The sequence below is a fragment of the Xiphias gladius genome, chromosome 6, assembly GCF_016859285.1.
Source record: "Xiphias gladius isolate SHS-SW01 ecotype Sanya breed wild chromosome 6, ASM1685928v1, whole genome shotgun sequence".
In the NCBI taxonomy this organism is placed as follows: domain Eukaryota; kingdom Metazoa; phylum Chordata; class Actinopteri; order Istiophoriformes; family Xiphiidae; genus Xiphias; species Xiphias gladius.
Genome location: NC_053405.1, coordinates 4,356,396 through 4,382,783, shown reverse-complemented (window position 1 = coordinate 4,382,783; position 26,388 = coordinate 4,356,396). Strand labels below are relative to the sequence as shown.

General features: G+C 41.4%; 1 protein-coding gene across 1 annotated transcript in view; it reads left to right on the top strand.

The window, feature by feature from the left end:
* The window catches only part of LOC120790926 (BMP/retinoic acid-inducible neural-specific protein 3-like), a 50,432-nt gene extending 27,918 nt beyond the window's left edge, over positions 1-22,514 (top strand). Inside the window, exons 5-8 of the mRNA XM_040128928.1 lie at positions 10,229-10,334; positions 10,773-11,009; positions 14,678-14,900; positions 20,694-22,514. Coding sequence (XP_039984862.1) covers positions 10,229-10,334; positions 10,773-11,009; positions 14,678-14,900; positions 20,694-21,810 — 1,683 coding nt within the window. The 3' untranslated portion in view covers positions 21,811-22,514. The remainder of the gene's footprint in view (positions 1-10,228; positions 10,335-10,772; positions 11,010-14,677; positions 14,901-20,693) is intronic.
* The last annotated feature ends 3,874 nt before the right edge of the window (positions 22,515-26,388 follow it).

Below are 26,388 nucleotides of genomic sequence, written 5' to 3'. Positions count from 1 at the left end.
AAGGTATATACCTACCAGAAAAACCTTAAGATAATGTGAGTACAGGTGTTGGACAGCACGTGTACTCGGGTGCAAGATATTCTTGCTTCTTCCAAGTCTACAAAGTTTATCTTTCCTACACGCATGTAGCTAAGACTTTGTGGTGTGCTAGACCTTTTTTGGTCTTATCAAGAGTTGTGAAGGCTACGGTATGTTATGGCATTATTGCATTAACTCCATTTAATTTCTATTTGGTAGCTTTAATATTATATTTTAAATGAAATGTGAAAATACATCTCCACATCCACGGAGGGGATGATTTGTGATGCCTGCTCACAATTTTCTCTTAATTTGCATGGTTTGTTTGTACATTCTTTGAGTGGTATGCCGTGAAGGGGGATGTCACGTCATATCCCAGGTCGAAAACTAACATGAAGCAGTTGTCAGTGAGTAACATGAAGCCAAGAGGGGCTCTAATACAGAACTCCACTGGAAAAGTAGAAGACATCCCTGTCTATTTCCCTAATTCTGAACGGATAGCTGCAGCTAAAAAAACTAAATTGCTTGCCTTTTTCTGACCCACAGCCCATTTTTCATGGACCTGTCCTTATTGATGCCCCACTGTATATTCCATCAGAGATAAAACTGTACATTCTCTAAAGTGAATTGGCAAGAGGACGCTGAGCTGATTTGGCAGCCGCCACTGAACCAAAGTGCTGCTAAAAACCTCTCTGATTGGAATGACTAGAGAAAAAGCCCTCTGGGGTACATTTGTTTGTAAGGCATTTTCAGGTGACTGATGTAAAATATTCAGTGTCAGCAGCCTTTAATTCTGAACATGGGTTTTTACCTCAGTCCAGTGAAGACGGATGTCAAAACAAAGCCGCCTTTAAGAAGTGCACCGGGCCCCTTGTTTGGAGAGATAACACGTTTTAAATGGTAGAAATGTCTGGCCTGAAGGCCCGTAGAACTGAGCACAATAGCACCGGAGAATAATCAAAAACGGGGAAAAATGAGATAGGAGTGCGGGGGAAAAATAGCTCCGCTGTTTCATGGTGTGATGAATCGGCCCTTCCGTTTCAGTAATTTCCTTTGAGAGCCTCTGTCATTTGTCAAACATTTTGTGGTATGAGTTAAGGTGTCATGCGACTGAGCAGAGCAGATGAGACGTGGACAGACAGGCCTTATTTAGCGGGCCTCTTAGCCCTAGGATCGAGGCGCGGCAGGTACACAGGAAGTGCTGCATCAATCGATGCGCGTACCTTTGATTTGCAGCCCGGGCTGCGCCGTATTGGAGATTCAATTCAAGTAAAGTTGGGAGGAGAATATCATTGACGGGGAGGAGAAGTGATAGGGACTGTTTGACCCAATTTGCAGTGCGAGCCCACGAATGTTCAGTCAGTCGTGCGGCGTCAGGCTTCTTTTGTCGGCGTAGAAAAAACAACAAGTAAGACTCAAGCTTCAGATATTGGATAATGGCTGCCGAGGAACAATTGCAGAGAGCACGGCTCCCTGGGTTTGGGGCAGTTTTGATGGTAGGATAAATGAAACAAAGCCAAATTAAAAAACAAAGCGTTCTGGCCTTTTCTGTCAAGAGCGTGGATGAATAATTATCTTACGGGCAAATTTCTTAGCATCTGCATTATTCAGAAAGGAAGATGCTAAAAAATGTTGTTGATGTTCAGTCCCCTTTAACCAGGTCTACAGGTTTCACAGGTGAAGAGCGTCTCAGACGGTTGCGTGGAAGAAATAGTTGAATGATAGCTCCTGGCTTTAGTCTGATATCCGACCGCCGACGTCAAGATTTTTAAGAATTCCAAGTCTTCCAGCGATTTTTCTTTAATCTGCAGCGGGGAAAAAAGAAGTGAAGCCTGGAGAGCAAAAAATAAATTCACGGGATGAAATTTGCTCTCTTGGCCCCTTTTCAAGTGACTGGTACTTCCTGTAAAATAGCATAGCTTAGTTTGCCTTTATGATACCCAGTGAACACAACACTACATACAGTATTAAATTCCACTTTCTTCTACCAAAGGTTCCCCTCTGTTCCCCTGTGGCTTTGAGTGGCTTTATTTTTTTCTTTGAGGGCACACAATAATCTCATTCCGATGCTATTTTCTCCCTCTTCCCCTTTTTCTTGCTTATAGTTTATAAGCTTATCCCTCGCTGGTTGACATTAGAGTGTAAGCCGGTGCAACAAAGTGGTCTTAAAACATGCATTGAAATCCTCAAAGACTGAATAAACAGGCGGAAACGTATCCCAGATGCAAATGTGGATTTGCACATCTAGTATGCTGTGGTGATTAAGCAAATGACTATTCTTGAAGGTGCGGCAAAAGGCAATTTTGAAATGAGCAATGATTTTCATGAAACATTAATTCTGTCTTGTAGTTTTTTTTTGTTTTGTTTTTTTTCCAGCAAGCAGAAAGTGCAGCCATTTAAAGTCCATTGTTGCTCAAACGTCTGACAACACCAGCTCACTAAGTGACATTTTATGCTGTTTTTGTGGAATTATTCATATGAGGGATTCACAGCAGTGATGAATCTTCATCAGTAAAATGCTCTTGCCTAACTGGTCTTATACTAATATGAAAGCGGTGCGTTTTTAGATAATGGATGTGCCTCGGAGCCTTCTGTACTGGTGGACCATGGTTACGGGCTAAGTGCTGCGTGGCCCTGCCGAGGCCGCACGACCAACAACACGGAGCCTATCATCTATCTATACACTGTGCAAGACATAATCTGGTTTAGATAATATTATTTTAGGTACGTTATTATTTTAATAGTCAACTTGTAGCATAATTTCCTTTTATCATGTTCATGTTATTCAATTTATTGGCTGCAAATATTTCGTTCCAGCTTCTCAGTGACATCAGATTGGTACAGTGATGAATTAATGAACTAATTCAAGGTTGAGAGAGTTAAGAATCATGCAGTATTTTACTTTTTGTAGTGATTAATCAACGTTTGTTTAATGCATCTTCTTGTTCGTCATTATCATGGCTTCTCTATTTGGTGACATACACCTGCTTTTGCAACAACACTATTATTTTCCATTCTTGTAGCAAATAAAGCGTAGCTGAACTCTGGAGAGATCGGGAGGCGTGTGTTTCTACGTGTGTATGCGCATAACCTCTATAGTAGGAACGCATGCTGGTTGGATCCAACGACATCTCCCCCTCCACCGCAGAAGCCGAGTTAAAATAGCAGCTGCGCAGCGCTTAATCCAGTTCTGATGCCAAATGCCGGCTCTGGCTCTCACCTGCTCCAAAAAGTCGAAAAAACTACACATCCCGAGCCACCGCACTTGTGCGCTGGGCCCCGGTGTTTGTCTGAGACTGGAGCTATGTCGACTCTCCGAGCAGCGCTGCTTCCCCGAACGACATGTCTGGCAGCAGGCAGAGCTACATGTTCACCGACGGAGTGTAAGATGAAGCTGTAAAGGATGCCTTCGGGGCTCTCTTGGGAACATTTGCTTTCTGCTTGAATACACAGTCTGGTGACAAAATAAAGGAAAACGAATGGAGAAAAAGAACAAGTGGAGACGCCTCCGTATGGGGCACGAGAGCTCAATGAATGGTTTTATGAAAATGTGAATCATACGCGCTATGGCATTTGCAGTCACCAGATCTTAATCCAATGGAACACATATGGCTGATAATCTCCACCACCATCATTTTCAAAGAACGGTGGGAGCGCTCGAGCTGTTTGGGAGGGTGCTGGCAGCCCTCAGTAAGACACTTTATGTTGTTTTGTTCTTTCTCAAAGAATTTGTCATCCATCTAGTTGACTGGCTGGTTCTGAGTTCATTTTCTTCGCTGCAGTGATACCGTACGTACATCAGGCCAACATACTTCATATTCGTGCGTGTCGGTCTCACGGTAATTATGTGACATCTTTTTTGTTGCTTTTTTTGCTAGCTTATTATACGTAGCTCACTGGTAGAAGGTTTCTCATATCACAGTCACAGAAATCATGGATTGGAATAGGGAGACAAAAACAAACCTGTTGACTTTATATAACTTTTGATCAATTATGTTGGCATTTCAACGCAGTAAATTCATTTCGCCGCTAAGCTCCCAGGGTTGCTCTCCCAGAACTTCTTAGTACCACAAACCAGAAAATCTATGCAAACTGTTACTTTCCCTTGGCTGCAATCGTAAAAGCGCCTCGATTTGAATTATGGCTCAACATCGCACCGTCTCAACCTTATTTGGAATGATGTAATGAGAATATGATCATATTGCATTATCCTTTTACAAAGTTACGTTGTCTAAGTGATTGATTTTCAAAAACTAAAGAGATTTGTTGTGGAAGTTTTTGTTTTACAAGTGTTGAAGGCTTTTCTAATATAATGTAGTACACTGGAAAGCAATTCCTTTGTTGAACATCCAGATGGTCCTTTTAAATGTGATGTCATGTCATGATATAATAAGTAAGCATTACTGTTGTGATATTAATTTTCAACCATATCTGTCAACCTTAAGGACATTCAAATACAGTCAAATATTTTCGAACCTTACAAATTACCCAAGGAATATTTTCAGGATTAATACATTCTGAAGAAGTATTTAGACGGTAAGAAGACGTCGAAAGGTATGTCTGGGGGGGCAATGTGAAATTCACCATGATAAGATAAACAAGTCATGTCCACAGAATGTGTGAGCAGCACAAACTGCTTATTCTAGCAAAGCCTTTAGGTGCAATTAAATGTTCCATTAAATGCGGCTGTTAGCCATTCCAACGCAGTCAGCACAATTATCTTGTACTCAATCACGGCACGTTAATAATTCCCCCACCGACCGACCCGTGTCATTTAGATATCACATTTTTAGAATAACTTGTATGTTTCCTCCCTTTTAGCAAAAACTGCCCCACGGGGTCATGGAAGTCGTGAAAATCTACGAAGAGCACTTTTCTTTTTGGCGCGGTTTTCTAGTAGAGAGGGCTGACTGTGAAGACGTGCTCCACGGGGCTCTTTTTTTTGCAGATGGTCTCATTGCTATGCATAGAAAAACCCATCTGTAGATTTGCAGTTGGTCAATTTTACCCTTTAAGTTAGGCATCTGTCTGTGTTAGGAATGAATCTGCGTAACCCTACGGAGGCTTGTCAGATTTTAATCAATTGTTTTAAAGCATCAATACTAAGAAAGAGGCATGGAAGTCAGTTAGTCTCTCTCTCTCTCTCTCTCTTTCTAGTGCTGTCTGCCTGTCCTGTCTAAAATGATGTCTTTGTATTAAAACGACTATATTTTAGTAAGTTTACAGTGAAAAACAGTAGCTCGGTTAAGTGTTTTTTATTAGGAGAACGAAAGAGACACTGGATGTGTACTGTACATACTGAGCTCCCAGCTTTTATCCCTCGCTGACCTTGCAGTCGTCCAAAGTAGATTTCAAAAGAAAGACTTTTCTGCCCACAGCGGCAAAAGTCTTCCTTTAGCTCCTGGCTGGATACCACAGTTGCTGTCATTAATCTAGCAAGGAGATGCGGTTACTTTTATTGGACCTTTGCGAAAATATTAAAAGAAGACACCGTCATGGTGTTTGGCAATAATTCGCAAGTGACAGCGAGGGAGATGGATTTCCCTTCAGGTTGGCAGTTTATCTTTTGCTGCCCGTGAAGCCTGGATGTATGCGTGCTCTAAATCAGGCTTTTGTCAAGGATGACTGATCTGAGATTGTGAAGAATCTAACCATGAGCTCAAAGGAGAGGAGAGAAATTCTACAGATTTTAATTTATTATTTTTTTTTATGTATGTGTGTGTGTGTGTGTGTGTGTGTGTGTGTGTGTGTGTGTGTGTGTGTGTGTGTGTGTGTGTGTGTGTGTGTGTGTGTGTGTGTGTGTGTGTGTGTCTGTCTGTGTTGTGTCAGCACTTTGAGGCTTGGATGTAATTGCATCCTCCAAGACTCGCGGCAAAAATTGTGAGATCTTCCTATGCCAGTCTCGGAAAGTATTCTGTCTCTACTTAACTTTTCTCGCTTCCAATTTTTGCTCGGCCTCTTCAGTGGATTCAGAATGTGCTGGACAAAATTTATTAGGAAAGTTTGTATTGTATTCATGAATGATGTCCTTTTCACAAGCAATCTGTAAAAATATCGACATCTCTTTGATCTACTCTTTAGACGCAGTCTATTTTCTGATTAATTCAGCTGACTTTCCGTACTCTAGCCAATCATCTGAGCCCATACACGACTGTTTTTGAGGAATTTATTTTGCTCGTGCGCATGTTGGCCTATGCCATCAGTGTCTGCCATGAATGGTAGCACGTGTTTCCTGCTCTCAGTTCAGTTTTTGCCCACTTGTGTCACGACCTTTAATGAAAAGCTCATCTGCTTACACCTGTTTGTGATAAAAAAAAACCTACACCGGCAGCTTCACAAAAGGTTTTTTTCCTCCAAGGGAGTCTCTTCTCCAAATTTATTCCTGTTGAAGTCATATGATATTAGATCTGCAAAAACAATACTATCAGTATAATCAGTCTGCTACACAATTTTACACTCAGTGTACAATGTGCCTTAATGGATCAGTCTCTGATTCATTCTGACTGCAGAGTATAGCCTAATGGCTCTGGAAAATTGAAGGAGCCTCCATAACAATAGTTGGCTTTTCGTCTTGCTTGCTGTGTGTTATTGTATTCAGTCAGCCTACATATTTAATTACAACATTTTACTTTAGAAAATTAAAAATGTAACGAATTTGTTTTGGAGTTAAGCCAGCAGAGAATGAGCAGTGAATTTTAATAGCTCATCCAACTGGTAGTAGAACTGAACGCGTTCGGCTCGAGTGGAGCTGTTGATCACTTATCTGCCCGAACAGCTTCAAAAGCTTCATTTGTCCCAGGGAATCATTTCCTCCTGGCACGCAGGAGGTGTTTTTATTAAAAACAGGAAGAGGGCAGGTTCGGTTCATTCCTAGCTTCCTAGCTGGACCGCAACACGAATGTCTGTCGCTGACTGACTGACTAAATGATGACGTTGCGCCGTTGGTTGGCCGGCCGAGAGTTGGAGATTCCCCATTGGCCGTTGCGCTTTCGAAATCATTTGAAATGCGAGCAGTTTCTATCACGTCATCAGGGGGGCGTTTACAGGAGGTGTTGCCAATTTGGTGCCCGTGTCGTTAGGTTTACCAACTTCTCAGAACCCTTTAGTGACTTTTTTCAAAAAGAAAAAGCGCTTAGTGGCAAATCTACTGACTTTTTGGACGAAGCTCAGCTACTTTCCGTGGAAAAAAAAGACCATGCACCCCTCTCTATGCCTCTCATTCATTTGACACAGACCTGAATGAGTTTCTAACGTTTTCTCTGAGTGATGGTTTTACATTCGGGATCTGAGACCACTTTCTCAAGTGGTACACAGAGAGAAGGAGAGAAGCGAACGGATAAAGGGCTGAAACCGGCTGACACTGGGCAGAAAGCAAATACGACGCAACGATGTCAGGAATATGCTACTTAGTACAAATCACAGGTTCTGTTTTCATGAATTCACTAAGTAACCTGCAGAGTTATTTCACACTGCAGAGGACACGGTGGTATGTTCTGCACAGACTGTTTATTCAGACAAACAAATCCGGACTATTCTTGCACACACTTCTCGCTGCTTAACCGTCCAAAGGCCTCAGTGTGTACAGATCTTTTCCTCAAATATTCCAAAATATGAGCCGGAAAAAAAGGTGGACAGAGTTGTCTCCACGTCTGGCAATTGATGGAATTTTTCTTCACTTACTTCTACATGGCTGAGGCTGGTCTGAGTCACTTAACCTGAACTAGCACGTGTGTGTAGAACCAAGTGCCCTCTTCAGCCACTGCTTCAAACACCTCCGCTCATGAGTAGATCTTGTGTCCAATTCTTTTTGTGGATCATAGCTGTCTCATTTGACTTAAACCAGGAAAAGTTTTCATTGCCAATTATGTACACATATGTAGCTATTGTGTGACAGATTGTCAGTTTTAAAAAAAAAATGCCATATTGATACATGGCGTGCGGATAAATAAGGTGGTTATATCCTCTATAGACAGGCTGATTGATGACCCTCTCTCAGAGCCAAACCAACAACTTATGCCAACTTGTTTGGCGCCTCACTTTATGTCACTGAACTGATTCCAAGATTTGTGCAAAGACTTCTCCTGGGACAAGAGAAACTCGTGCTAACCAAATGTGTTTTTCTCCTCAAGCTGCGGTACTCCAACCCCGAAGAGCTGACTCGGAGTGTCGTTTATTCTCTCGCGAAGACTTTACACCTCCTACACAGCCCAGATCGGTTTTCTCTGGGAAGAGTTTTTTTATTGGAGAAACCTGCTCTGCACTGTTCTCTCCGTCACCAAATTGTCAGACAGCCATTTTGCAGACTGCATTCTTTGAAAAAGCAGGGGAAAAAAGGTCATGATTGAAGTAATCACACCTACTGACAATATAGTCCCATTGTAGTTCCATTTTTAACTGTGCTGTGCTGGGTGCCATTGATATTAAAAATATACATATATATCTATTAAAAAAGAGAAACTAATGTGAGAAATAATGTTGTAGGTTCCACAATCCTGCTTTTCTTCAGGACACCAGTAACACTTCTAATACAATTTTAGTCACGATTTTTGTTACACGAGCAAGTTATAATCTCAAAAGTACCAGCAGCTCTAGAAATCATAGATAACAACAAGGATTATCGGTTTTGAAAGGACATTCTAATCTTTGTACCACTTAGAATAAAGATCAATAAATGAAATTTCGGTATCTCACAACTGACAATACTGTATGGATTTTGAAGTTTTATGTTTATGTTTATCGCTGTGCGAAATGCAGCACAAAAAAAAAAAAAAAATAATCAATTTTTTAGTCACATGATTATCTAACAGGCAGACTGAGACACACCTGAGATAGAAGATTGCTGATGACTTCACCTTAATGTTGCAGTTTTTCAGAGGAGGCTTAAATAGTCAGAACAACAGATCTTTAAGCTCAAACTTGCAAAAGTGCAGGTACGTTCAAAATTATTCACACTTCTCATTCACACTTAATGTAAGTCCCTCATTGTTTTGTTTTTCAGCCATGCCAGAAGCATGGCTCAAGGGTTGCTGGTTATTTGTCTGTATCTCAACCACTAGATGTGAAATTTTGCGCAGACATACATCGTCTTCAGAGAACGAGTTCTACTGACTCTGGTGATTCCCTTTCCTCTTGACGCGCTACCTTGAGGTCTACATTTGTGGTTTCTCCAAAACTGCTGGATCATGTCCCCCTCAGAATAAAGTGTATTCAATTTCATCACTTTTACTGTCAAAACCATTTTAATTTGTTCAGTACTTTTGTTTATACCTGCGAAACTTCCCATCATCCTCAGCTGTGCTTTTGTGTTTAGTGCTAATAATCAAATGTTAGCATGCTAACATGCCAAACTAATTTTAGGCTACACCAGTTTAGCATCAGGCTGACAATGAAAACAATTCTGGGGGTGTGGCGTTACCACCCGCTACTAGCATAACGCACCCGAATTCCTGACCCAACTGTCGGCAGGTAGATTTGCATTGTGGGTAACGTAGGCACAAGGTATTGACAAGAAAGAAGAATGCATGGAATGAAAAAGACAATAGATCTGGTTCTGCCGCATGGATTTTGATGCAGTGGCCATTATTTATAAAAGCGAGTCATAGGAGTGCAATGCTAAATCACTAGATTGCTCTTTGAAGCTAAAGAAAGGGCCGACAATTCAGGTACAATGATTTTGTTGCCAACCCTCCCTTCTGTGTAGTCCTGTAACAATATTACATACCCCATGCGAAGGTTTTTACCAGGCAATGGCATGAATCCTCAGGTGAGTATATAATTGAATAGGACATGCTTACACTGGCATCACAATGGATTTTAGCATGTTGTGGGTGTCAGTGGGCATCGTAATGGGTAAACACAGTGTAGAGATGAATTTGACAGATGACACCACAATGTACTCATTATGCTTTACTCCAGGGATCCTTATCACATCTCAATTTCCAGCCCAGTAGCTCACATAGTCATTATCCTAAATATGATTTGCACAATGGAGAAGTCTAAATAATGCGTAATATATTTTGTGTTTCTCAGGAGAGGAGATAGTGAAGAGAAAGGGTGTTGTTAATCTTATTCTGCATGACATTTAGTCATGTGCTCTCTCTTGTCCTCTTCCTTTCTCTTTCCTTTATCTCTGCCTGTATATTTAATGACATTAGTGACTTTCTTTCTCAATATGGATTATTGTTATGCGCCTCTGTTTTCCTCTGTTTAGGTGACCGAAACAAGGACAGGCCCTCTTGGATGCAGTAACTATGACAACCTCGACTCTGTCAGCTCCGTTTTGGTTCAGAGCCCTGAAAACAAGATTCATTTGCAAGGTTGGCCATCCATAATTGAACTCCCCCAATTTCTGATGGAATTGTCACAGTGTCTGTTCTCTGGCAAGCCCATAACTGCAGCACGAGAGTGTCAGAACAAATTTAGCTTCAATCACTCCTTTGCTTTTTTTTTTTTTTTTTTGCCATGCATACTTGCAGAGTACTGAAGTGAATCCCAGACAGTAATGATTCGGAACAAAAGTCGCAGAACTGTGCTGTGAAAATAAAACTTTAAGTGAATCTCGGCATATTACATGTGACACCAAGCATATGTCAAGCGTTGCAAAAAAACCAGGGAAAATGAGTGCCGGCCCTCAGTGATTTACAGATCTAGTGTACTACAGCAAACCTAAACACATTTTCTGCAATACCTAAAGCACTTACAGCTCCCTCTTCATTCATCTGTGTGACATTTACATGTTTCTGTCCTTTCCTCAGGCCTGCAGGCCATACTGCCAGAGTATCTGAGGGCCAGGTTCGTGCAGGCAGCTCTCAGCTACATCGGCTGTAATGAGGAGGGCCAGTTTGTGTGCCGGGACAATGACTGCTGGTGCCAGTGCGCCATGGACTACCCACAGTGTAATTGCCCCGAGGTGGATCTGAGGGCCATGGAAGCCAGTTTACTGCAAATCCGGGATTCCTGGAATATGGCCAACCGAGACTTTGAGGAGTCAGGTCAGTGTTTTCCTCTTCTGTGCTCATTCAATGACTGTGACCCTCCCGAGACAGCAAATTACACAAAGAAAAACAAAGACAGAAAGGCCATGAAAACAAGGGACAGTTACACCCGATCTATGTAATGGTTATTCATCAGTACAGCATCTTGGAAAATTATACAAAAACGACAGAGAACAGCATCTCATCCCTATTAACTGAAATTAAATTGATTTCTGTTCCTACATAGAAAGTAAAATATTAATCTATCTCATAAACCTAAAGCACTTTTACATATTTTAAATCTCTCTGGACTTTGTGAGCCTTCGGTTAAAAAACTATCATAAACCAGTCGGTAGACTTTACTATGCAGCAGCTATGTTACTCAGTGCCTCAGTAAAACTGAACAAAACGGATAAAATACAATAAACCTATTGTGTTGTTTTACAGTATCATCGTTTATATTGTGGTATTGTAACATTTCTGCAATCTCGCTGCAGAAGCTGTTTAAAGATCAAATGTTTGTTTGAAAATCTGACAAATTAAATGTTTGACAAATTACGGTACTTACGCACTAACGACATCGATGCAAAAATCCTGTAAATCCGATACTGCCATAAAGCAGCCCCGCCTATTGATTGGCAACATTTCCCCCAGTGGCCTAAAAGCAGCCGGAGATATTAAAGGCACAGCTGACTCTGTAGAATTGTCACAGCAAAATCTCTTCACACAGCAACCAAGCCTCTTCCCTCAGCATTCAAACAACTGCCCTTTCCTGCCGTCCGAGGCCTGTCTATACAGAGAAATTGCGTGGTGCAACCCCCAGTGTCCAGAAAATGAAAGGGCAGCATTTACCCTCATGCAAATGGGCCAAATTAAGGTTTTTCACCACTTTAGGAGGAGCTGTCATTGCCCAGAAAACAAACTACACTTGCTGTGACGTGTTAGCAGGCTGCGATGTAACCTGTGATGCAACACTTTACGGCTTAGTTGTAGCTGTCATTAAGCTGTTTTTTGTTAGCAGCCCTTGACTTAGCGTCAGCTGGGTAACGTGGCAGAAACAGGCACGTCAGCCACCAGCTAAACACTGTGCTTACAGTGTTAAGATGGACACAGTGTGAGCAAAGCGTTCTGCCTAGCTTTCAAACACGCTTTTTACGAGGGGTTTTTATTCATTAATAGGCACACTCTCTGGCACAAATGGTGACCATTAGCGCATATGTTGCACCCTCGGAGTGTTTGGTATCTCGTATTTCACTGTAAATGTCAACATGGCTCTGTTTCTGTTTCCCCCTGCCATTACTGGAAGTGCGAGCTGCATCCACCGGCTCTGAGGGCATCTAGCTGTTTCAGTCATTTCCAGCCCTGCCTTCATCTGTTCTTTGTGCACCTTGCTTGCTGAGCGTGTTATTACTGGCTACATGCCTCTGTACTAAGGGCAACTTGATTAGCACGCTGCTGGCAATAACTAAAGCAGCAAGGTGCCCTGAGAGCTGCAGTTGCCGCGTTGTATTAAATAAGGAAAAATAAGTAAGTTCCCTCGAAACCCCCCGAGGAGCCACTTGTATATTTGATCTAATAGAGAACAACTAACACCAGCAGCAGAGAGATTAATAATCATGACTCCGATTGTTAAATGAGGTTTCCGTGGTCAGCTGATGGCGGACGTGATTTGCTTCGACCTTACAGTGAGTGCGATACGCTTGCGTCTCCGGTTTTCGGCGAGATAAATAATAGATTCGTAGTCATAATGGTATACTGAAATAGTGTAGTAGATATAAGACTAAGATCCACTGACTAGTGGGTACAGTGTGAACCAAGTCCGGTCACTGATCCAAGACGTCCTGGTCAATACATATTTCCAGTGTGGTGCATTAATTGGAATATTAAAATTAACCCAGCTAATAAGAAACATCATTTATTAATCATAAGCTCATAATTCAGCAATTTAGGGAGAATCTGCCAAATAACCCTCTTGATACACATCATTACCCTCCAACCCCACTCATGTTCCTTTTAATAATGCCCACACAGTGTCTGTGTTTGAGCTCTTCCACATTTGACAGTGCCTTCTATTTTTAAAATCATATGAAAGGGAAGCGCTGTTACCTTCCTGGGTTCAGTGGCTGACAAGATAATAATGGTGGGTAGAGAGTGGGTGTCCAGGGATGAGGTATTGTTGTCTTGCTGATAAATTAATGGTCTAGTTCAGCAGCAGCTTGCAGTTTGCACATTCCCCAGTTAAGTTACCATTTCGTCCACTGTATTAAATTAAACAATATCTTTTATTTTATTTATTTAGCCTCCACTGAACCAAGAAGTCTCTAAAGATACAGCATCTTTACTGGAGGGGCCAAATAGGCCAGGGGAAGGGAGGACTTTGTATCACCCTTCCTCCCCTGCGCATATCCGTTGAGCTTGGTTGTTGCGTGTCTTTTAGCACGGTGTTTGAATTGTGCAACAAATAAAGAGATGTGTGTGTAGCCATTAAAATCTATTTGAAAAGGACGGTGATTTCTATCGGGTGTTCTGGCCAAAAACAAAAATCTCATTTTAAAAAGATTTACTGTATAAAAAAGGTTCGGTAAAACACAAAATGAAACGATAAAACAATGAAACGCATCAAGAACTGAAAACGGAACAATTTAAAAACAAAATTAAAAACACCAAAGTTCTTGTATATTTTTCCTGTCAACAAATCCCATAAAAAGAGCAAAACCATCAATGAAATGATCACAGTGATAGATATCGTCTGTATATCGTCTGTTTGAGGAAACTACGCAGCCTATTTTAAAAAATGAAAGTATATGTTCATTTTTTAACATTTACATCTTCAGTGGGAACAAATGGGCTTTTGGCCACATGTCATAGTCAGGCTGGGAGAATAACAACCAACTTAGTCTTTAAACTACTCGTATAATATAATATGATACAAATGCATTCGTCAAAAGGCGACAATCTTTATTTAACGTGGAATTCTATGAACAAACATTTTAGCTACATCGTGTGTCCCCATGGGGAAAGACCCCCAAATACCCTTTAATATATCTTATTACAAGCTGTTTAATCAACTTATTAACTTCCCAGGAACATGTAATACACCTTTCATAATCACCAGGGAAGCCATTGACATTTAATTGGTTTTCTAATAAGATGCTGTATTATCAAGATAATATTAACTAATTACAAACAGTCCTGTGGACATTTTCCCATCAGTGCTGCACATGCTTCGATTTTCCATTCAACCAATCGCGATTACGTTCATGATGTTATTGTCGTTGGATGCCTCGGAAATGTAATCTGCTCTCTGTGCATTGTGCATGCAGCAGACAGCAGCTCGGAGGGACTGGCAGATATCGTCCTTTGTGCTCCGTGTCCATCCTATTTTCTCACAGACGGACGTGCAGTAATAGCCCCGGAAAAGCTGGTGGTGGTTCATTAATGAAAGAAAAAAAAAAAATGTTACCATGACCCCGTATTTAGCTCTGCCTTTTCCCATTAGCATGTGCGTCATACAATATAACTTCCAGTTTGCCCTGTGGCTCCGCAGCCCATGTTGCCTCTGCGCAGTGAGGCTCTCATTTGGTCTGACTAAATTCGCCGAGTACAGTCGGACGGAAGCGAGAGAGTCGTTTTGGCGATGAAAAAGGCTGTTCCGCTCTCATTTCACATCTTTGTCTGCCCTCCAGATGAGTTTCAGAACTTTGTTCGAAGACTTCCCACATTCTACGCCCTGAACACGTCCGCCATCCAGTACTTCTGGATGATGGAGCCGGCCGTTCACCAGCGCTACAAACAACTGGAGCTCAACACCCAGCAGCTCCTGAACAAGGCGCGGCGCATCATCAACAAGCTTTTCACCCTCAGCAAGAGGTGTCGAACTCAGCCCAAAATTATTATGCTGAGGGAGAGGTGAGAAGCTGATAAGTATTCCTGCTGACCTTTCTGTCGACATAGATGTGGAAGTCTGTGTGTGTGTGTGTGTGTGTGTGTGTGTGTGTGTGAGAAAGCCTGTGTGTGGTTCTGCAAGTGTGAAAATAAGCAAAAAATTCCAAAGCCTGCAGCCACATCACAAGTCCTTTCAAGCAAGCTGTGAACGGCAGAGCTCATTTATTTTCTTCAGCCCACTCTGTGCACGGCGCATTGTTATCCCCTGAACTAGGCATTATGCTAATAACACACACGATGCATTAGTGCTTTGATATTCAACCAGGTCCATCGGAAGTGAGCTACAGTGTCACACCTGATGACTTGGCTGCACTCCCAGCCCAGGTCCCCTTTACATCTGGGAAATCAAAGCTATCCTCCTGTGAAATTAAAGTTTGCAGTGTTTTGAAGGAGTATGATAAGTTTTGGAGATTTAACCGTTGGTTAACCAGCCTATGATGAAATCACAGACAAGAAGAGTTTTCCATCTCTCCTCAGCAGATCATTCAATATGTTTTTTTTCTTTCTCTCTCAAAAATTCAGTGGTGTAGTCTTCAGACTCCAAGTTTGTGAAAAAGAAATGTGATCGTGCCAGCACGGCTGACGCAGCCCGGTTTATTTCAGGAGCTATTTCCGGTGAAAAACCAAATACTCGTCCTCTGCAATGTGATTTTTTAGCTGCAGAAACAGTCTCCAGCCCCCCCACCACCTTCGGTTCCTGTTAAATAAGGGAATATCATCCCTGTTTATTCAAACGGTATACCATTCTTTAAACCAGAATTTTACCAATCACCCACAAAATCTTATTAGACCGTAAAAGCTGTTTTGTTAACCTTAGAGCTACTACAATTTTCTGGTTTCAGACAGATTTTTATAGCTTGTTCAACATAGCATATGCTAAGGTTTTTGGTGTTTGGTCTTACGCACTATATCCTAAGGGGGCAAAAAAATAGGAGGAGGGAATGTAAATACAAATAACAGCTGCATCTGATATATGATAGCAGACTGACCGCTGTGAAAGAGGAAACCGCATCTCTAATTGAATGTCTGGGAGAAGCAGGTGTAAAATCTAAGGTGCTGTTTTAGCAAATGCACACAGTGGGAGACAGACTATCGCTAGAGACAGCGAGTGGGTGGGAACAATGCAAAATTAAAAGACGCATTACAAAGTTACTTTAGCTGAGACAAAAAAGCCGCAGTGCAACATCAACCTGTCACTTTTCACGACTGCCTATTTTTCGGGACTTTTGACGGCTCACGGCAGCTCCAGGCCCCGGCAATATGACCGAAGGAGCCAGTAATGGTCATCACGTAGGCCGGGTATTATCTATTTACAGAAATAATCTGGTCGAAGGAATTTGAATTTGTTTTACCAAAATCTCCCGCGTTGACTTTCCGTAACTCAAACTCAAGCACCGGTCTCCTCGTGGGGGTCGTCATCAGACAGTTTAATTTCCTCACATGTGGCCTTCCTCTTGCGAGATGAATAAACGCTTACAGTTCTAAATGTCTTCTCTTCAGCCAACGAGTTCTGCGGCATGTTATGCAACTCAGGTGAACTAAAAAAAAAATTGCAGTGCCCTTGCACCTATTTTTGACAGACTTAGTAAATGTCCTCCAACGGCAAAACAATGGAAAATGACAATGGAATTAGATGAACACTGTTAATTTCATATATATACATACGTCATGTCACAATGAAAAAAATATTTGATATATATATCGAAGATTTTTTTCATTTTGCCGTGACATATGTATATATATCTTGAAAAATGCACAATGACAAAAATGAGATTGAATGTTACTGATGAAAACTACACTAAAATGTCTTTGGCTTAACAAAAATCAGAAATCAGACGACTAAAATCTGACTGAAACTAAATAAACCTTTTCATCAGAAGACTGAGACTAAAGCTAAATCCAAACCAGGTGCCAAAGTTAGCAGTGATGTTGAAATAAGGGACTTGTTGGGTATGCGGAGAGGAGTCCATGAGCAAGCCACATCCGCACATGCAACACTTTGGGAACTGAATCAAATATTTAATGTATCTCAGCACTTCAACTGGACCGTATCTGGGGCAAATTAAGGGAGACTAGTAAACACAGTAATAAGATATAGGAGGAGTGATGAGAGTAAATACTTAAACTGGATATTTTGGATCCTGCTGTGATATAACTGGGTGCTCTCAAAAGATCTGAGGAAGAGTCTGTTGGTCTGTTTGTTCATATTAAAGGGGGCTCGCAGCCTTTAGACTAAAAGATACAGTCCCTCTGTATCTTTAACTGAAATATTGCAGTTTTCTCTTCATCAAAATCTTTTCATTGTGGTATATCATTTAGAACTTTTTCATTTAAAGACACATTTTCTTTTGTTCTACACAAAAAAACACCAAAAAACGATTCCCTCTCATCCACAACATGTTTCCATACTGTCTTGTGCGTAATGACCTAGTTCGTGGAGGATGTGTTTTTTTTTTTTTTTCTTCCACATCATAAAAGGGAATATTCATTCATCTCTGCAGCCATTATTCATTTACTGAAGCCTCGTGGTCTCCGTCAGATCAAGAAAAAGCAAACAGAAAGATATCACATACTTTGTAACCTGACACTGCAAATCCATTTTGGAGTTTCTTTTGTAACTTTCTAGTACAGTCTTCGGAGATGAGGACAGTAGGTCTGAGACTATAAGAGCGGTGATGGAGCCGCACTGATTTTTTATTCTTTTTTTTTTTTTTTTTTGTTATTGAGGCTTTTTTTTTTGTTGTTTTTTTTTTGGCTCACCAAGTAAATACCTATCCCTTTTCATGGAAAAAAAAAAATATATATATTGTGTCTTCTATTGAGCAAAGGCTTTTGCTCACACGTGAAAATTGAATCCGTGGAAGAAGGGGGAAGTTGTTGTGTGGCATTGATCTGTGTGAAATGAGCTGACAGGCAGTGAACAGACTGCAGAGTGAACACCCAGCTTCTCTGCGGCCCGTACGGCACACTGCGTCTCCATGACAGTTTACATGTCCTGCTGACACAATGCGCTTTATGATGGCGAGACAGCTTCCTCTCCCTTGCCGCGCACGCCCTCCACCCTGGAGGTGAGATATGCACAGCTGACTCTAACTGATGACTTCCAGCGTATCTGCGTGCCGTTAACACATTATATCAACCGTTTTTTGACAAAATGTCACCAGATTTTACAATTAATGATTTGAGAAAATGTCTTTTGCTCCTTTCCCTTTTCCTCCATGTCACAGTCTGCTACACACACACACTGACTACACTCACTGTGATGCTGGAGTATTTAGGATGGTTGGCTGGTTCAAAGCCCTTGTGAAAAAACTGTTCTGAAACAGACAAATACCACAGCTGAAGCTTTCTATAGTCTCTGGCTTTTTCATTCTGAAGATATGTGTGCTTAGTGAGAGAGTACAGTTCACTGGATGGAACAAAACCTAATGCTGGTAAGAAAAAAAATCCGTCACAGTTTTAGATAGTGGGTCTTTTTTTTCACATTAGAAGGTTTAATTAGCCTTGTGCATCTTCCTCTTTTTATATTTGTTTACCTGAATAAGGTGGGATGAAATGTATTTCTACAAATGTCTCCTGCTTCCTCGCTGCTTAACAAACGCAGCAAAAACTGACATATTCATTTATGCTGTGATGGTGTCTGACGACATAGAGGCGTTGAATTTGCAGCCGCCTTGAACATGTTAGCGTATGCAGGCGTCTTGCTTGTGTGTATACAATTTTACCATTATCACATGCATAGCATGTAATCAAGCTAGCGCTGCCATTTCTGTGCCCATTTCTGAACCCCGTTAGAGTCCAAGAATATGCCGCGTTGATTGTTGAATCAAACCAAAAATCCAACTGAACATTGCATCGGATCAAACAGAAGTGACTTTACTGTTTGATGGCTTGCTCAAAAACACTCTACCTTTTCCTGTTCTGAATCGCTGTATTCAGCTATATTCAGTTATATGAGGCAGTTATCAAAACAGAGAGCTTCATATCCAAAGTATCAAAGTCTTCATCGTCTGTGTTTGAGAGAAGTGATTTTGTTTTAAAGTTACAGCACATTACTTTCATCTTTTTCTTCGTTGGCGACAGTGCTGTGTGCAAAAGCTCGCATCCAACATGATTCTCATCAAGTGTTTGGTAAGGGGAAGTCAGCAACAAACACTGCCATAGTATTTGTTCCTGCGCAGCAACGGGAAATGTCCTCCAGAAAATGTACTGAGGCAGCCACTTATCTTGAAATGCTGAAATATGCCCAGCAGATTTGCTCTAAATCTGGTTTGTGAAGTTGTGGAAAGAAACTTGGCTGACTTTTAATGACTTTGATCTAATGTTGATCATTACAGTTGAATTCCCCACCGCTGCATACACCAGGCTGCCCAGCTATTATTTAGTCAAACAACTGTTTGGACGAAAATGTTATTTTTTCTTTCAAAAAACTGTTTTTAAATGTAAATTACTCATACATGCACCATTGTTTCCTTCTAAATTAATTTAGCAGCTGCACGCGGCAATAACAACAAAACCGCTAACTCTGCTAGAGAACAAAAATGGATTCAGAAATGTGACAGATGTGAAACAAAGAAAGTGAAAGACTGATTTACGACATTATATTCTTGTCATCCGGTCCATCTGCTCCTTTCCTCACAAACAATCTCGGTAATTTTGATTTACTATGAAAGTTTGTGTCATGGAATACACAAAACATTTTGCAATTGCTACTTATATAGTCCTAGTCAATGACGTCAATGTTTTAAAATCAGATGTTCTATGTGCTCATCATTTATGATGTTAAACAGTGTTATTAAAAGGCCCAAAAGACATAGTTTCTTACCAAAAGTAATGGGGTTTGACATGAAATGCTATCATTTTTGCCATAGTTGGAGCAATAACGGTTTTAAGACATGAGGAATTTCTGGATTTGTGTTTCGCTTGCGCTCTTCTCACTTGGTTTAAAGTGGACGAGACGGTGTTGTAAAAAAGATGTTAGGCAGTTCCAGCACGAATCAACATTTAACAGCATAAGACGATTACAGTTGCTGTGCTGTTGGCGGTGTTGTCAGGTTGGACACTGTCAATCACCCGATGAAGCTAATTAGCTAACTTTTTAGCGCTAAACTTTTTCGGAACTATTTTTTCCCTCTAACCTCACAAAAGGCCCAATCAAGCAGCAGTTAGAGCATATATAGCTTCTGTAAGACCGACTTATTTCAGACTGAAACCAAATATGTGCACAGGGTGTCCTTTCTAAAAGGATTTAATCGAAATGCTCGGGGATTTGAATGGATCAATTTAACACTGGCATCGCTTAGTGGGCATGAGTCTCTGGACAATGTGAAGTGACACAGAGCCGTGGAGGACTGTTGACCGTCACCCATGCCACCCTCCCCTGCGTTGTCTGATCAGGAGACAGACAAGGGAGATTTCAGACCTCAGCGATGCTTCCGTTTCCATTAACGCTGACACATCTCAAATCCACGCCATCACTCTGCTAGCTACTACAACCCACCAGCTAATGATGTCCTGTGGTTTTATACATTGGGAGTGTTTGGCTGGCTCTCCTGAATCGCATTTAAAATCTAAAAACTTGGAGATTTGTCAAGTGGCTCAAACTTTCTCATTAGTCAGAATAGCTTTCACGCAGTCATTCCCTACATTCGTTTTCACGAGCAAAATAGAGAATGTTGAGGAAATATTTGTAATTTTATTTTACAGGTTCACGTATATTTACCGTAAATCTAACATGCTGCTCCTTCTCTGTTGTAGGCCCTTCAGCTACTGGCTGAACTACATCCTCTCTATCATGTACTGCAGCGAGAACAACCACATTGGCTCCTACCTGGAAGAGACCCGCAGCTGCTCCTGCCCCTACGAGCACCCACCCTGCCAGGGTTTGATCCCCTGCGCGGTGGGCGAGGGTACCTCCTGTGCGTCCTGCTCCTATGAGAACCGATCCCGCTGCGCCACCTGCAACCAGGGTTACATGCTGAGCCAGGGCGCGTGCCGCAACGAGGTACCCGACTCCACTGACCACTACATCGGCTTTGAGACGGACCTGCAGGACCTGGAGCTGCGCTACCTTCTGCAGAAATGTGACAACCGCATCAGCATCCATGGGATCTTTGTCAGCAACGACGTCAGGCTGAATAACTGGTTCGACCCGTCGTGGAGAAAGAGGATGCTGCTGACGCTGAAAAGTAATAAATACAAGTCAAACCATGTCCACATGCTCCTGGGGATGTCTCTACAGATCTGCCTTACCAAGAACAGCACCCTGGACCCCATGCTGTCTGTATATATCAATCCGTTTGGGGGAAGCCATTCGGAGAGTTGGATAATGCCCATTGACCAGAACAACTACCCAGACTGGGAGAGGACTAAATTAGACCTTCCCCATGACTGTTATAACTGGACTTTGACTTTGGGCAACAAGTGGAAAACATTTTTTGAGACTGTCCACTTTTATCTACGGAGCCGGATCAGGGGGCCCTCGACCAACGGAAATGGAACTGTATATTATGAACCCTTGGAGTACCTGGAACCGGGGCGAAATCTAGGCTACATGAAGATCAACAGCATCCAGGTGTATGGCTACAGTATGCACTTTGACCCGGACGCGATCCAGGACTTGATTTTACAGCTGGACTACCCATATACTCAGGGATCGCAGGACTCGGCCCTGCTGCAGCTGCTGGAGATCCGGGATCGGGTCAACAGGCTTTCTCCTCCCGGAGCTCAGCCTCTGGACCTTTTCTCCTGTCTGCTACGGCACCGGCTCAAACTGTCCACCACAGACGTTGCCAGGATACAGGCAGCACTGCAGACTTTCACTGCCAAGCAGCCCAACTCGATGGAATACGAAACAACCAAATTATGTAGTTAATAAGTGGGCAGGCGGCCAGGTGCACAGATGGCAGAGCAGTTATCACACAGGCCTGATGATGGTTAAAAGCAATTCTGGAGCCGTGCAAGGGACATTTGGGGGACATTGTCATTGTCTTCATGGATCTCAAGAGTGCATTTGAGATTTTCATGTCAGCTTTTCGTATAAATTTGTACATCATAGAATTAAGGAGGATTTCACCAAACTTGCCTCATAGCTTCTTTTTTTTTCTCTCCTGATGAAAATAATGACTTTGACAGTTGATATAAATTTAAAGCTCTGCCATCACTGATATGTTGCCAGTGTGCTGATGTTTGTAGGTTGCACAAATCTGAATCACTCACATACGTAAACAAAAGCTTTCGCTGATGAAGTATTACCCAAGCAATGTAATCATCTCACAAATATACAAACATTTCAGCACCAGCATGTTTTTCTTTTCGTTTTTTTTGTTTGTATTTTACTGATCACACTCATGTTCGGGGTACAAAAATAAATACTTGTTTTGATATCACGGCCCTCCCTTTTAACCATGGACATGATGGGCACCTCATTGTTTTTAGCCTTCCATTCAACAACAAACTCACTCCTTTTTTAAACTCTCCGACACATTTTTGTAAGAAATAAATGAAATAAACAAAGTGAATAAATAGATGCCGTATTATTCCAGATTTGCCGAGAAAAAAAAAACACCATTATCACTATATATGTTACATGTGCTTTTATTTTTATAATGCTGTTGTTTGTGAAACAAGAGTTATAAAAACACTGTCTATAAAATGTAAAATACAGTTTGTTAATACACTAAATAAAATACATTTTTATGTGTGGTCTATAGATAGTGTATGTTTCATGTTTGTGGTACTAAAGACTCTCGCGTTTATTACTGCACAGACCTTTTTCGGACATTTTTACCAGTCCTAGCTGGAAAAGCACTGGTATGACAGGTGCTGCAATGATTCGTCGGTGAATCGATTAGTTGATTAGTTTCATTTAAGTAATGTTGGCTGGGTTCCACTTAGCTATATATATATATATATAAGATATTATGACTTCTTATAATACAGATGGTAAAGCACCGGTGTCGCTAAAAACATTGATGATGGCTAATGATGGCTCTGTTCTAGTATTCATTTTGAACCCTAAACTTTATAAACTATACTTGTATTGCAAGAACAAAGTTTATAGTGGATTTGAATAAACAATGTATTTAAAATGATGTAAGTTTAATTTATGGGTGAACTATCTAAATATCATTAAGTACTGACTTTATGAAAATTGACCATATCCAGATCTGCTGTGAGGAAAAACCTCAACTATTGGGCTTTTTTTAGCTGGACTTGGGGAGTCCATTGTCCACAACCTCGTCATAACCGTGCGGCATAAGAATGTAGCACAAAAATGCTGCAAAGGAACATAACATTCAGCAGCAATAGTGTTAATACTTGGCAAAATGTATATGTAGATAAACCTAAATTTCTAGGAGACAGGACTGCTGAAGGTGTGACACATCCGCTGTCTCGCAAATCCAGCCGGTAGGTCTACACAAGACCTGCTGTTTGTGTTGTGACATATTTAATATATATTTAGTTGTTTGAATATTTAACCAAGTAGCAAAAAGACGATTTTAAGACAACGTGTTCAAAGCAGAAAGAAAAGTGTCTAATCAGAAAGATTAAGTGCAAATGCAACAATTCAATCAGCCGCATTAAAGGATAATTCCAGTATTTTTAAACCCGGGTCCCATGTTCTCATCTTTTAGGGTCTAAATGATTAATAGGGACAAAAATGTTGGAATCGGTCCAATGTTGAGTGAGGACGCTGAAACCTTCATGTGTGTGTGTGTGTGTGTGCGTGTGTGTGTGCGTGGGCTGGGCGTGGCCTCCCGGTTGCTTCGCTCGTCATTCATCCTGCACACCTGCAGCTGATCTACTCATCAACTCATCGAGCCACTGCAGTATAAAACCCTGGCTCGTCCATCCGAACTCCACCAGATTTTCCTCAGTCACCTTTGCGGTGTAGACGCCACGGTCAGGTCCTTTGGTTTTATACCAGCGGTTTGCCTTGTGCTCACCTGATCCAGCTGACTCTGCGCTTCGCCTGTGCCTCAGGTTCATCGCCGCTGCCCTCCTCTACTCTTGCAACGTCCAAGCTCTGCCTTCGTCTGCCGTACCCAGTTTGGATTATTGACTCTCTGCCCGCCCTGCCTGCTCGCTCCATTCCCCAGCTCAACCACCTGCGCCGCGCCGCCATTACGAGCTTCTCTGGCAGTCAGACTCCAGAATCACTCCAGCTCGGCCACTTCATCAACCCACCGTTCTAGTCTACAAATAAATTGCCTTTCAACTGTTTTCTGCCTCCCTGTCTGTGTTTGCATTTAGGTCCTAAATTGAACTGTTATAAAATAGGTAAGCGAATGCTCACAAGATTTTTTATTTTTTATTTTTTCTATGCCAACATTTGCATATGCTTCCCCAACACTTAAAGGTCTGTTAAAAACATAGACCGGAAGAAGTGAAACACAGATGTCTGTCCCTGTAGGGATCCTTTCCACAATGTTGCCAGACACAAAATAAAAATCTGAACCTGTCAGTGGCAAAAACATGCACTTTTGGTGGACGTGGACAAATGCCCCTTTTTGGATTACATTGCAGCTGTTTCGCAGGTGCCGATTTATGGCGTTCTTGCTCAACATTGGACCTATTCCAAACATTTTTGTCCCCATTAATCATTTAGACCCAAAAAGATCAGAACATAGGACCCAGGTTTAAAAATACCAGAATTGGAAATATTTTGAAAAATTTGGAAATAATGCGAAATTCAGCGGTTGGTGAATATAATAGGAGCTACTCATCTGCAAAATTGCATTTGTGAGACTTTTTTTTTTTTTTTTTTTGAAGGCTCATTAGCCTATGATTTTTTTTTTTTTTTGGAGTGAAACTTTGCAGTAATTTTCTCTGATGGCTTAGTAAGAGGGCAGATAGGCCAACCCAAAAAAAAAAGTGTCACAGAAAATGAACCAGGAGCTGGTATTTTACATGTAATATCTGCTTTATCTGGTCCATTAAATACGCCTTAAATTACTCCTCTGGACATCAGTCCAACATATAAAACCTCCTATATGACAGATATTGCTGTGATACGATGGCAATTTAATGAGCACTGATAAATGTCCAGCATTTTTTGTGCGTGTGTCTGATGTGACCTGACTACATTTGGCTGACGTATTAAGATACACAGCTATGCATATGGTGCTCTGGCGCAACAGAAGATCACTTCTGGGCGATGGATCTTCTTTTGGATTTGTGCCGGAGGAAGTCGGGAAGTCACAGCAACAAAGCCCCGTTATCTCGCGTGGTTCTCCCCACTGGTTTGTAAACTGTTGTAATTTGCGGGGGTTTAAGTCTTACTCCAATCCGTGAAATAAGAGCATCGCACTTCGAGTACGCAGCCTCAACTGCACCGAGCATAGCCATTCTCTTACTCATCTCAGATGTTTAGCCATTTTCATATGATGAAAGCAGGCACTTTGGAAGTGCAGGTTCAGAGACTCTCATTCCCCAGAGTATTCCCCATCACCCATTCAGACAGCAATGATGCTATCTGCCAGGGATGTCAGAAAAATGCAAATTTCTCCTTCCTAGTAGAATGGTCGAATGAAAGGACTGATCAAGTTGAAATTACAGCTAAAACTTCAAAGATATCTCAACCATAGGTTTTCCAAAACCTGTGCAGCATAAAAGAACAACAACAAAAAAAACTAACGCCGCAGAGAATTACTTTTAGCCTATGTGTCATCTTAAAGATGTACCCTGGCTTTTAATATTTCCTGTAAAATCAAACAAAAATCTGTGATAAATTACTGAACATATCATTTTGGTATGTATGTTTAGTTAGTTGGTCATTTTATAGCAGCAGCCCGCATTTGCATTTTGGAATAACAAAACACAAATTTTTGAGGGTTAAATCAAATCTCACAAGCCTCAATCTTTCATTCATCTCTTTTCTCATATCTGAGCTGAATCCCAGTTACATACTAATACTATAATTACACCTTACCAGCAGGGAGTTCCCCCCCTTCCAACATTTTAATGGAACAGACCATAAGCCCTGTCATGCACTGGAGTGTCTGGTGTTTTGGTTTTGTCATTTTGTTTTTCTGCATAGTGATTTTTGGTTTTGAAATTATCCGTGTATCACAACAATCAAAAGTAATGTCTGTGTGGAATGTTTTACTCTGACTCCATCTGAGTACAGAACAAACCAGGACTCCATTTCTATGAAACCACATGTCCGAGTGGGAAAAGAGAGGTGGGTAAGAAGGGAGTTTCTTCATGCCCAGGCAGCCATCGCAACCCATCCGTCAAAACAAAGGCAAAAAATAAAGTGGTCAAAGTGCAAGACCAGTTTATACGTCAGACTTGAAAAATGGGACACATACTGTTGATATTACCGCAAGGGTTAATGGGAGCATTAAGCTCATTGGAGGTGGTAACAGAGGCGAAGAAATTCCCATCGGAGTGACTGTAGAGTCATTTATTACAAAGACATATGTGTGTTTTGTGTCGCAAAGAATTC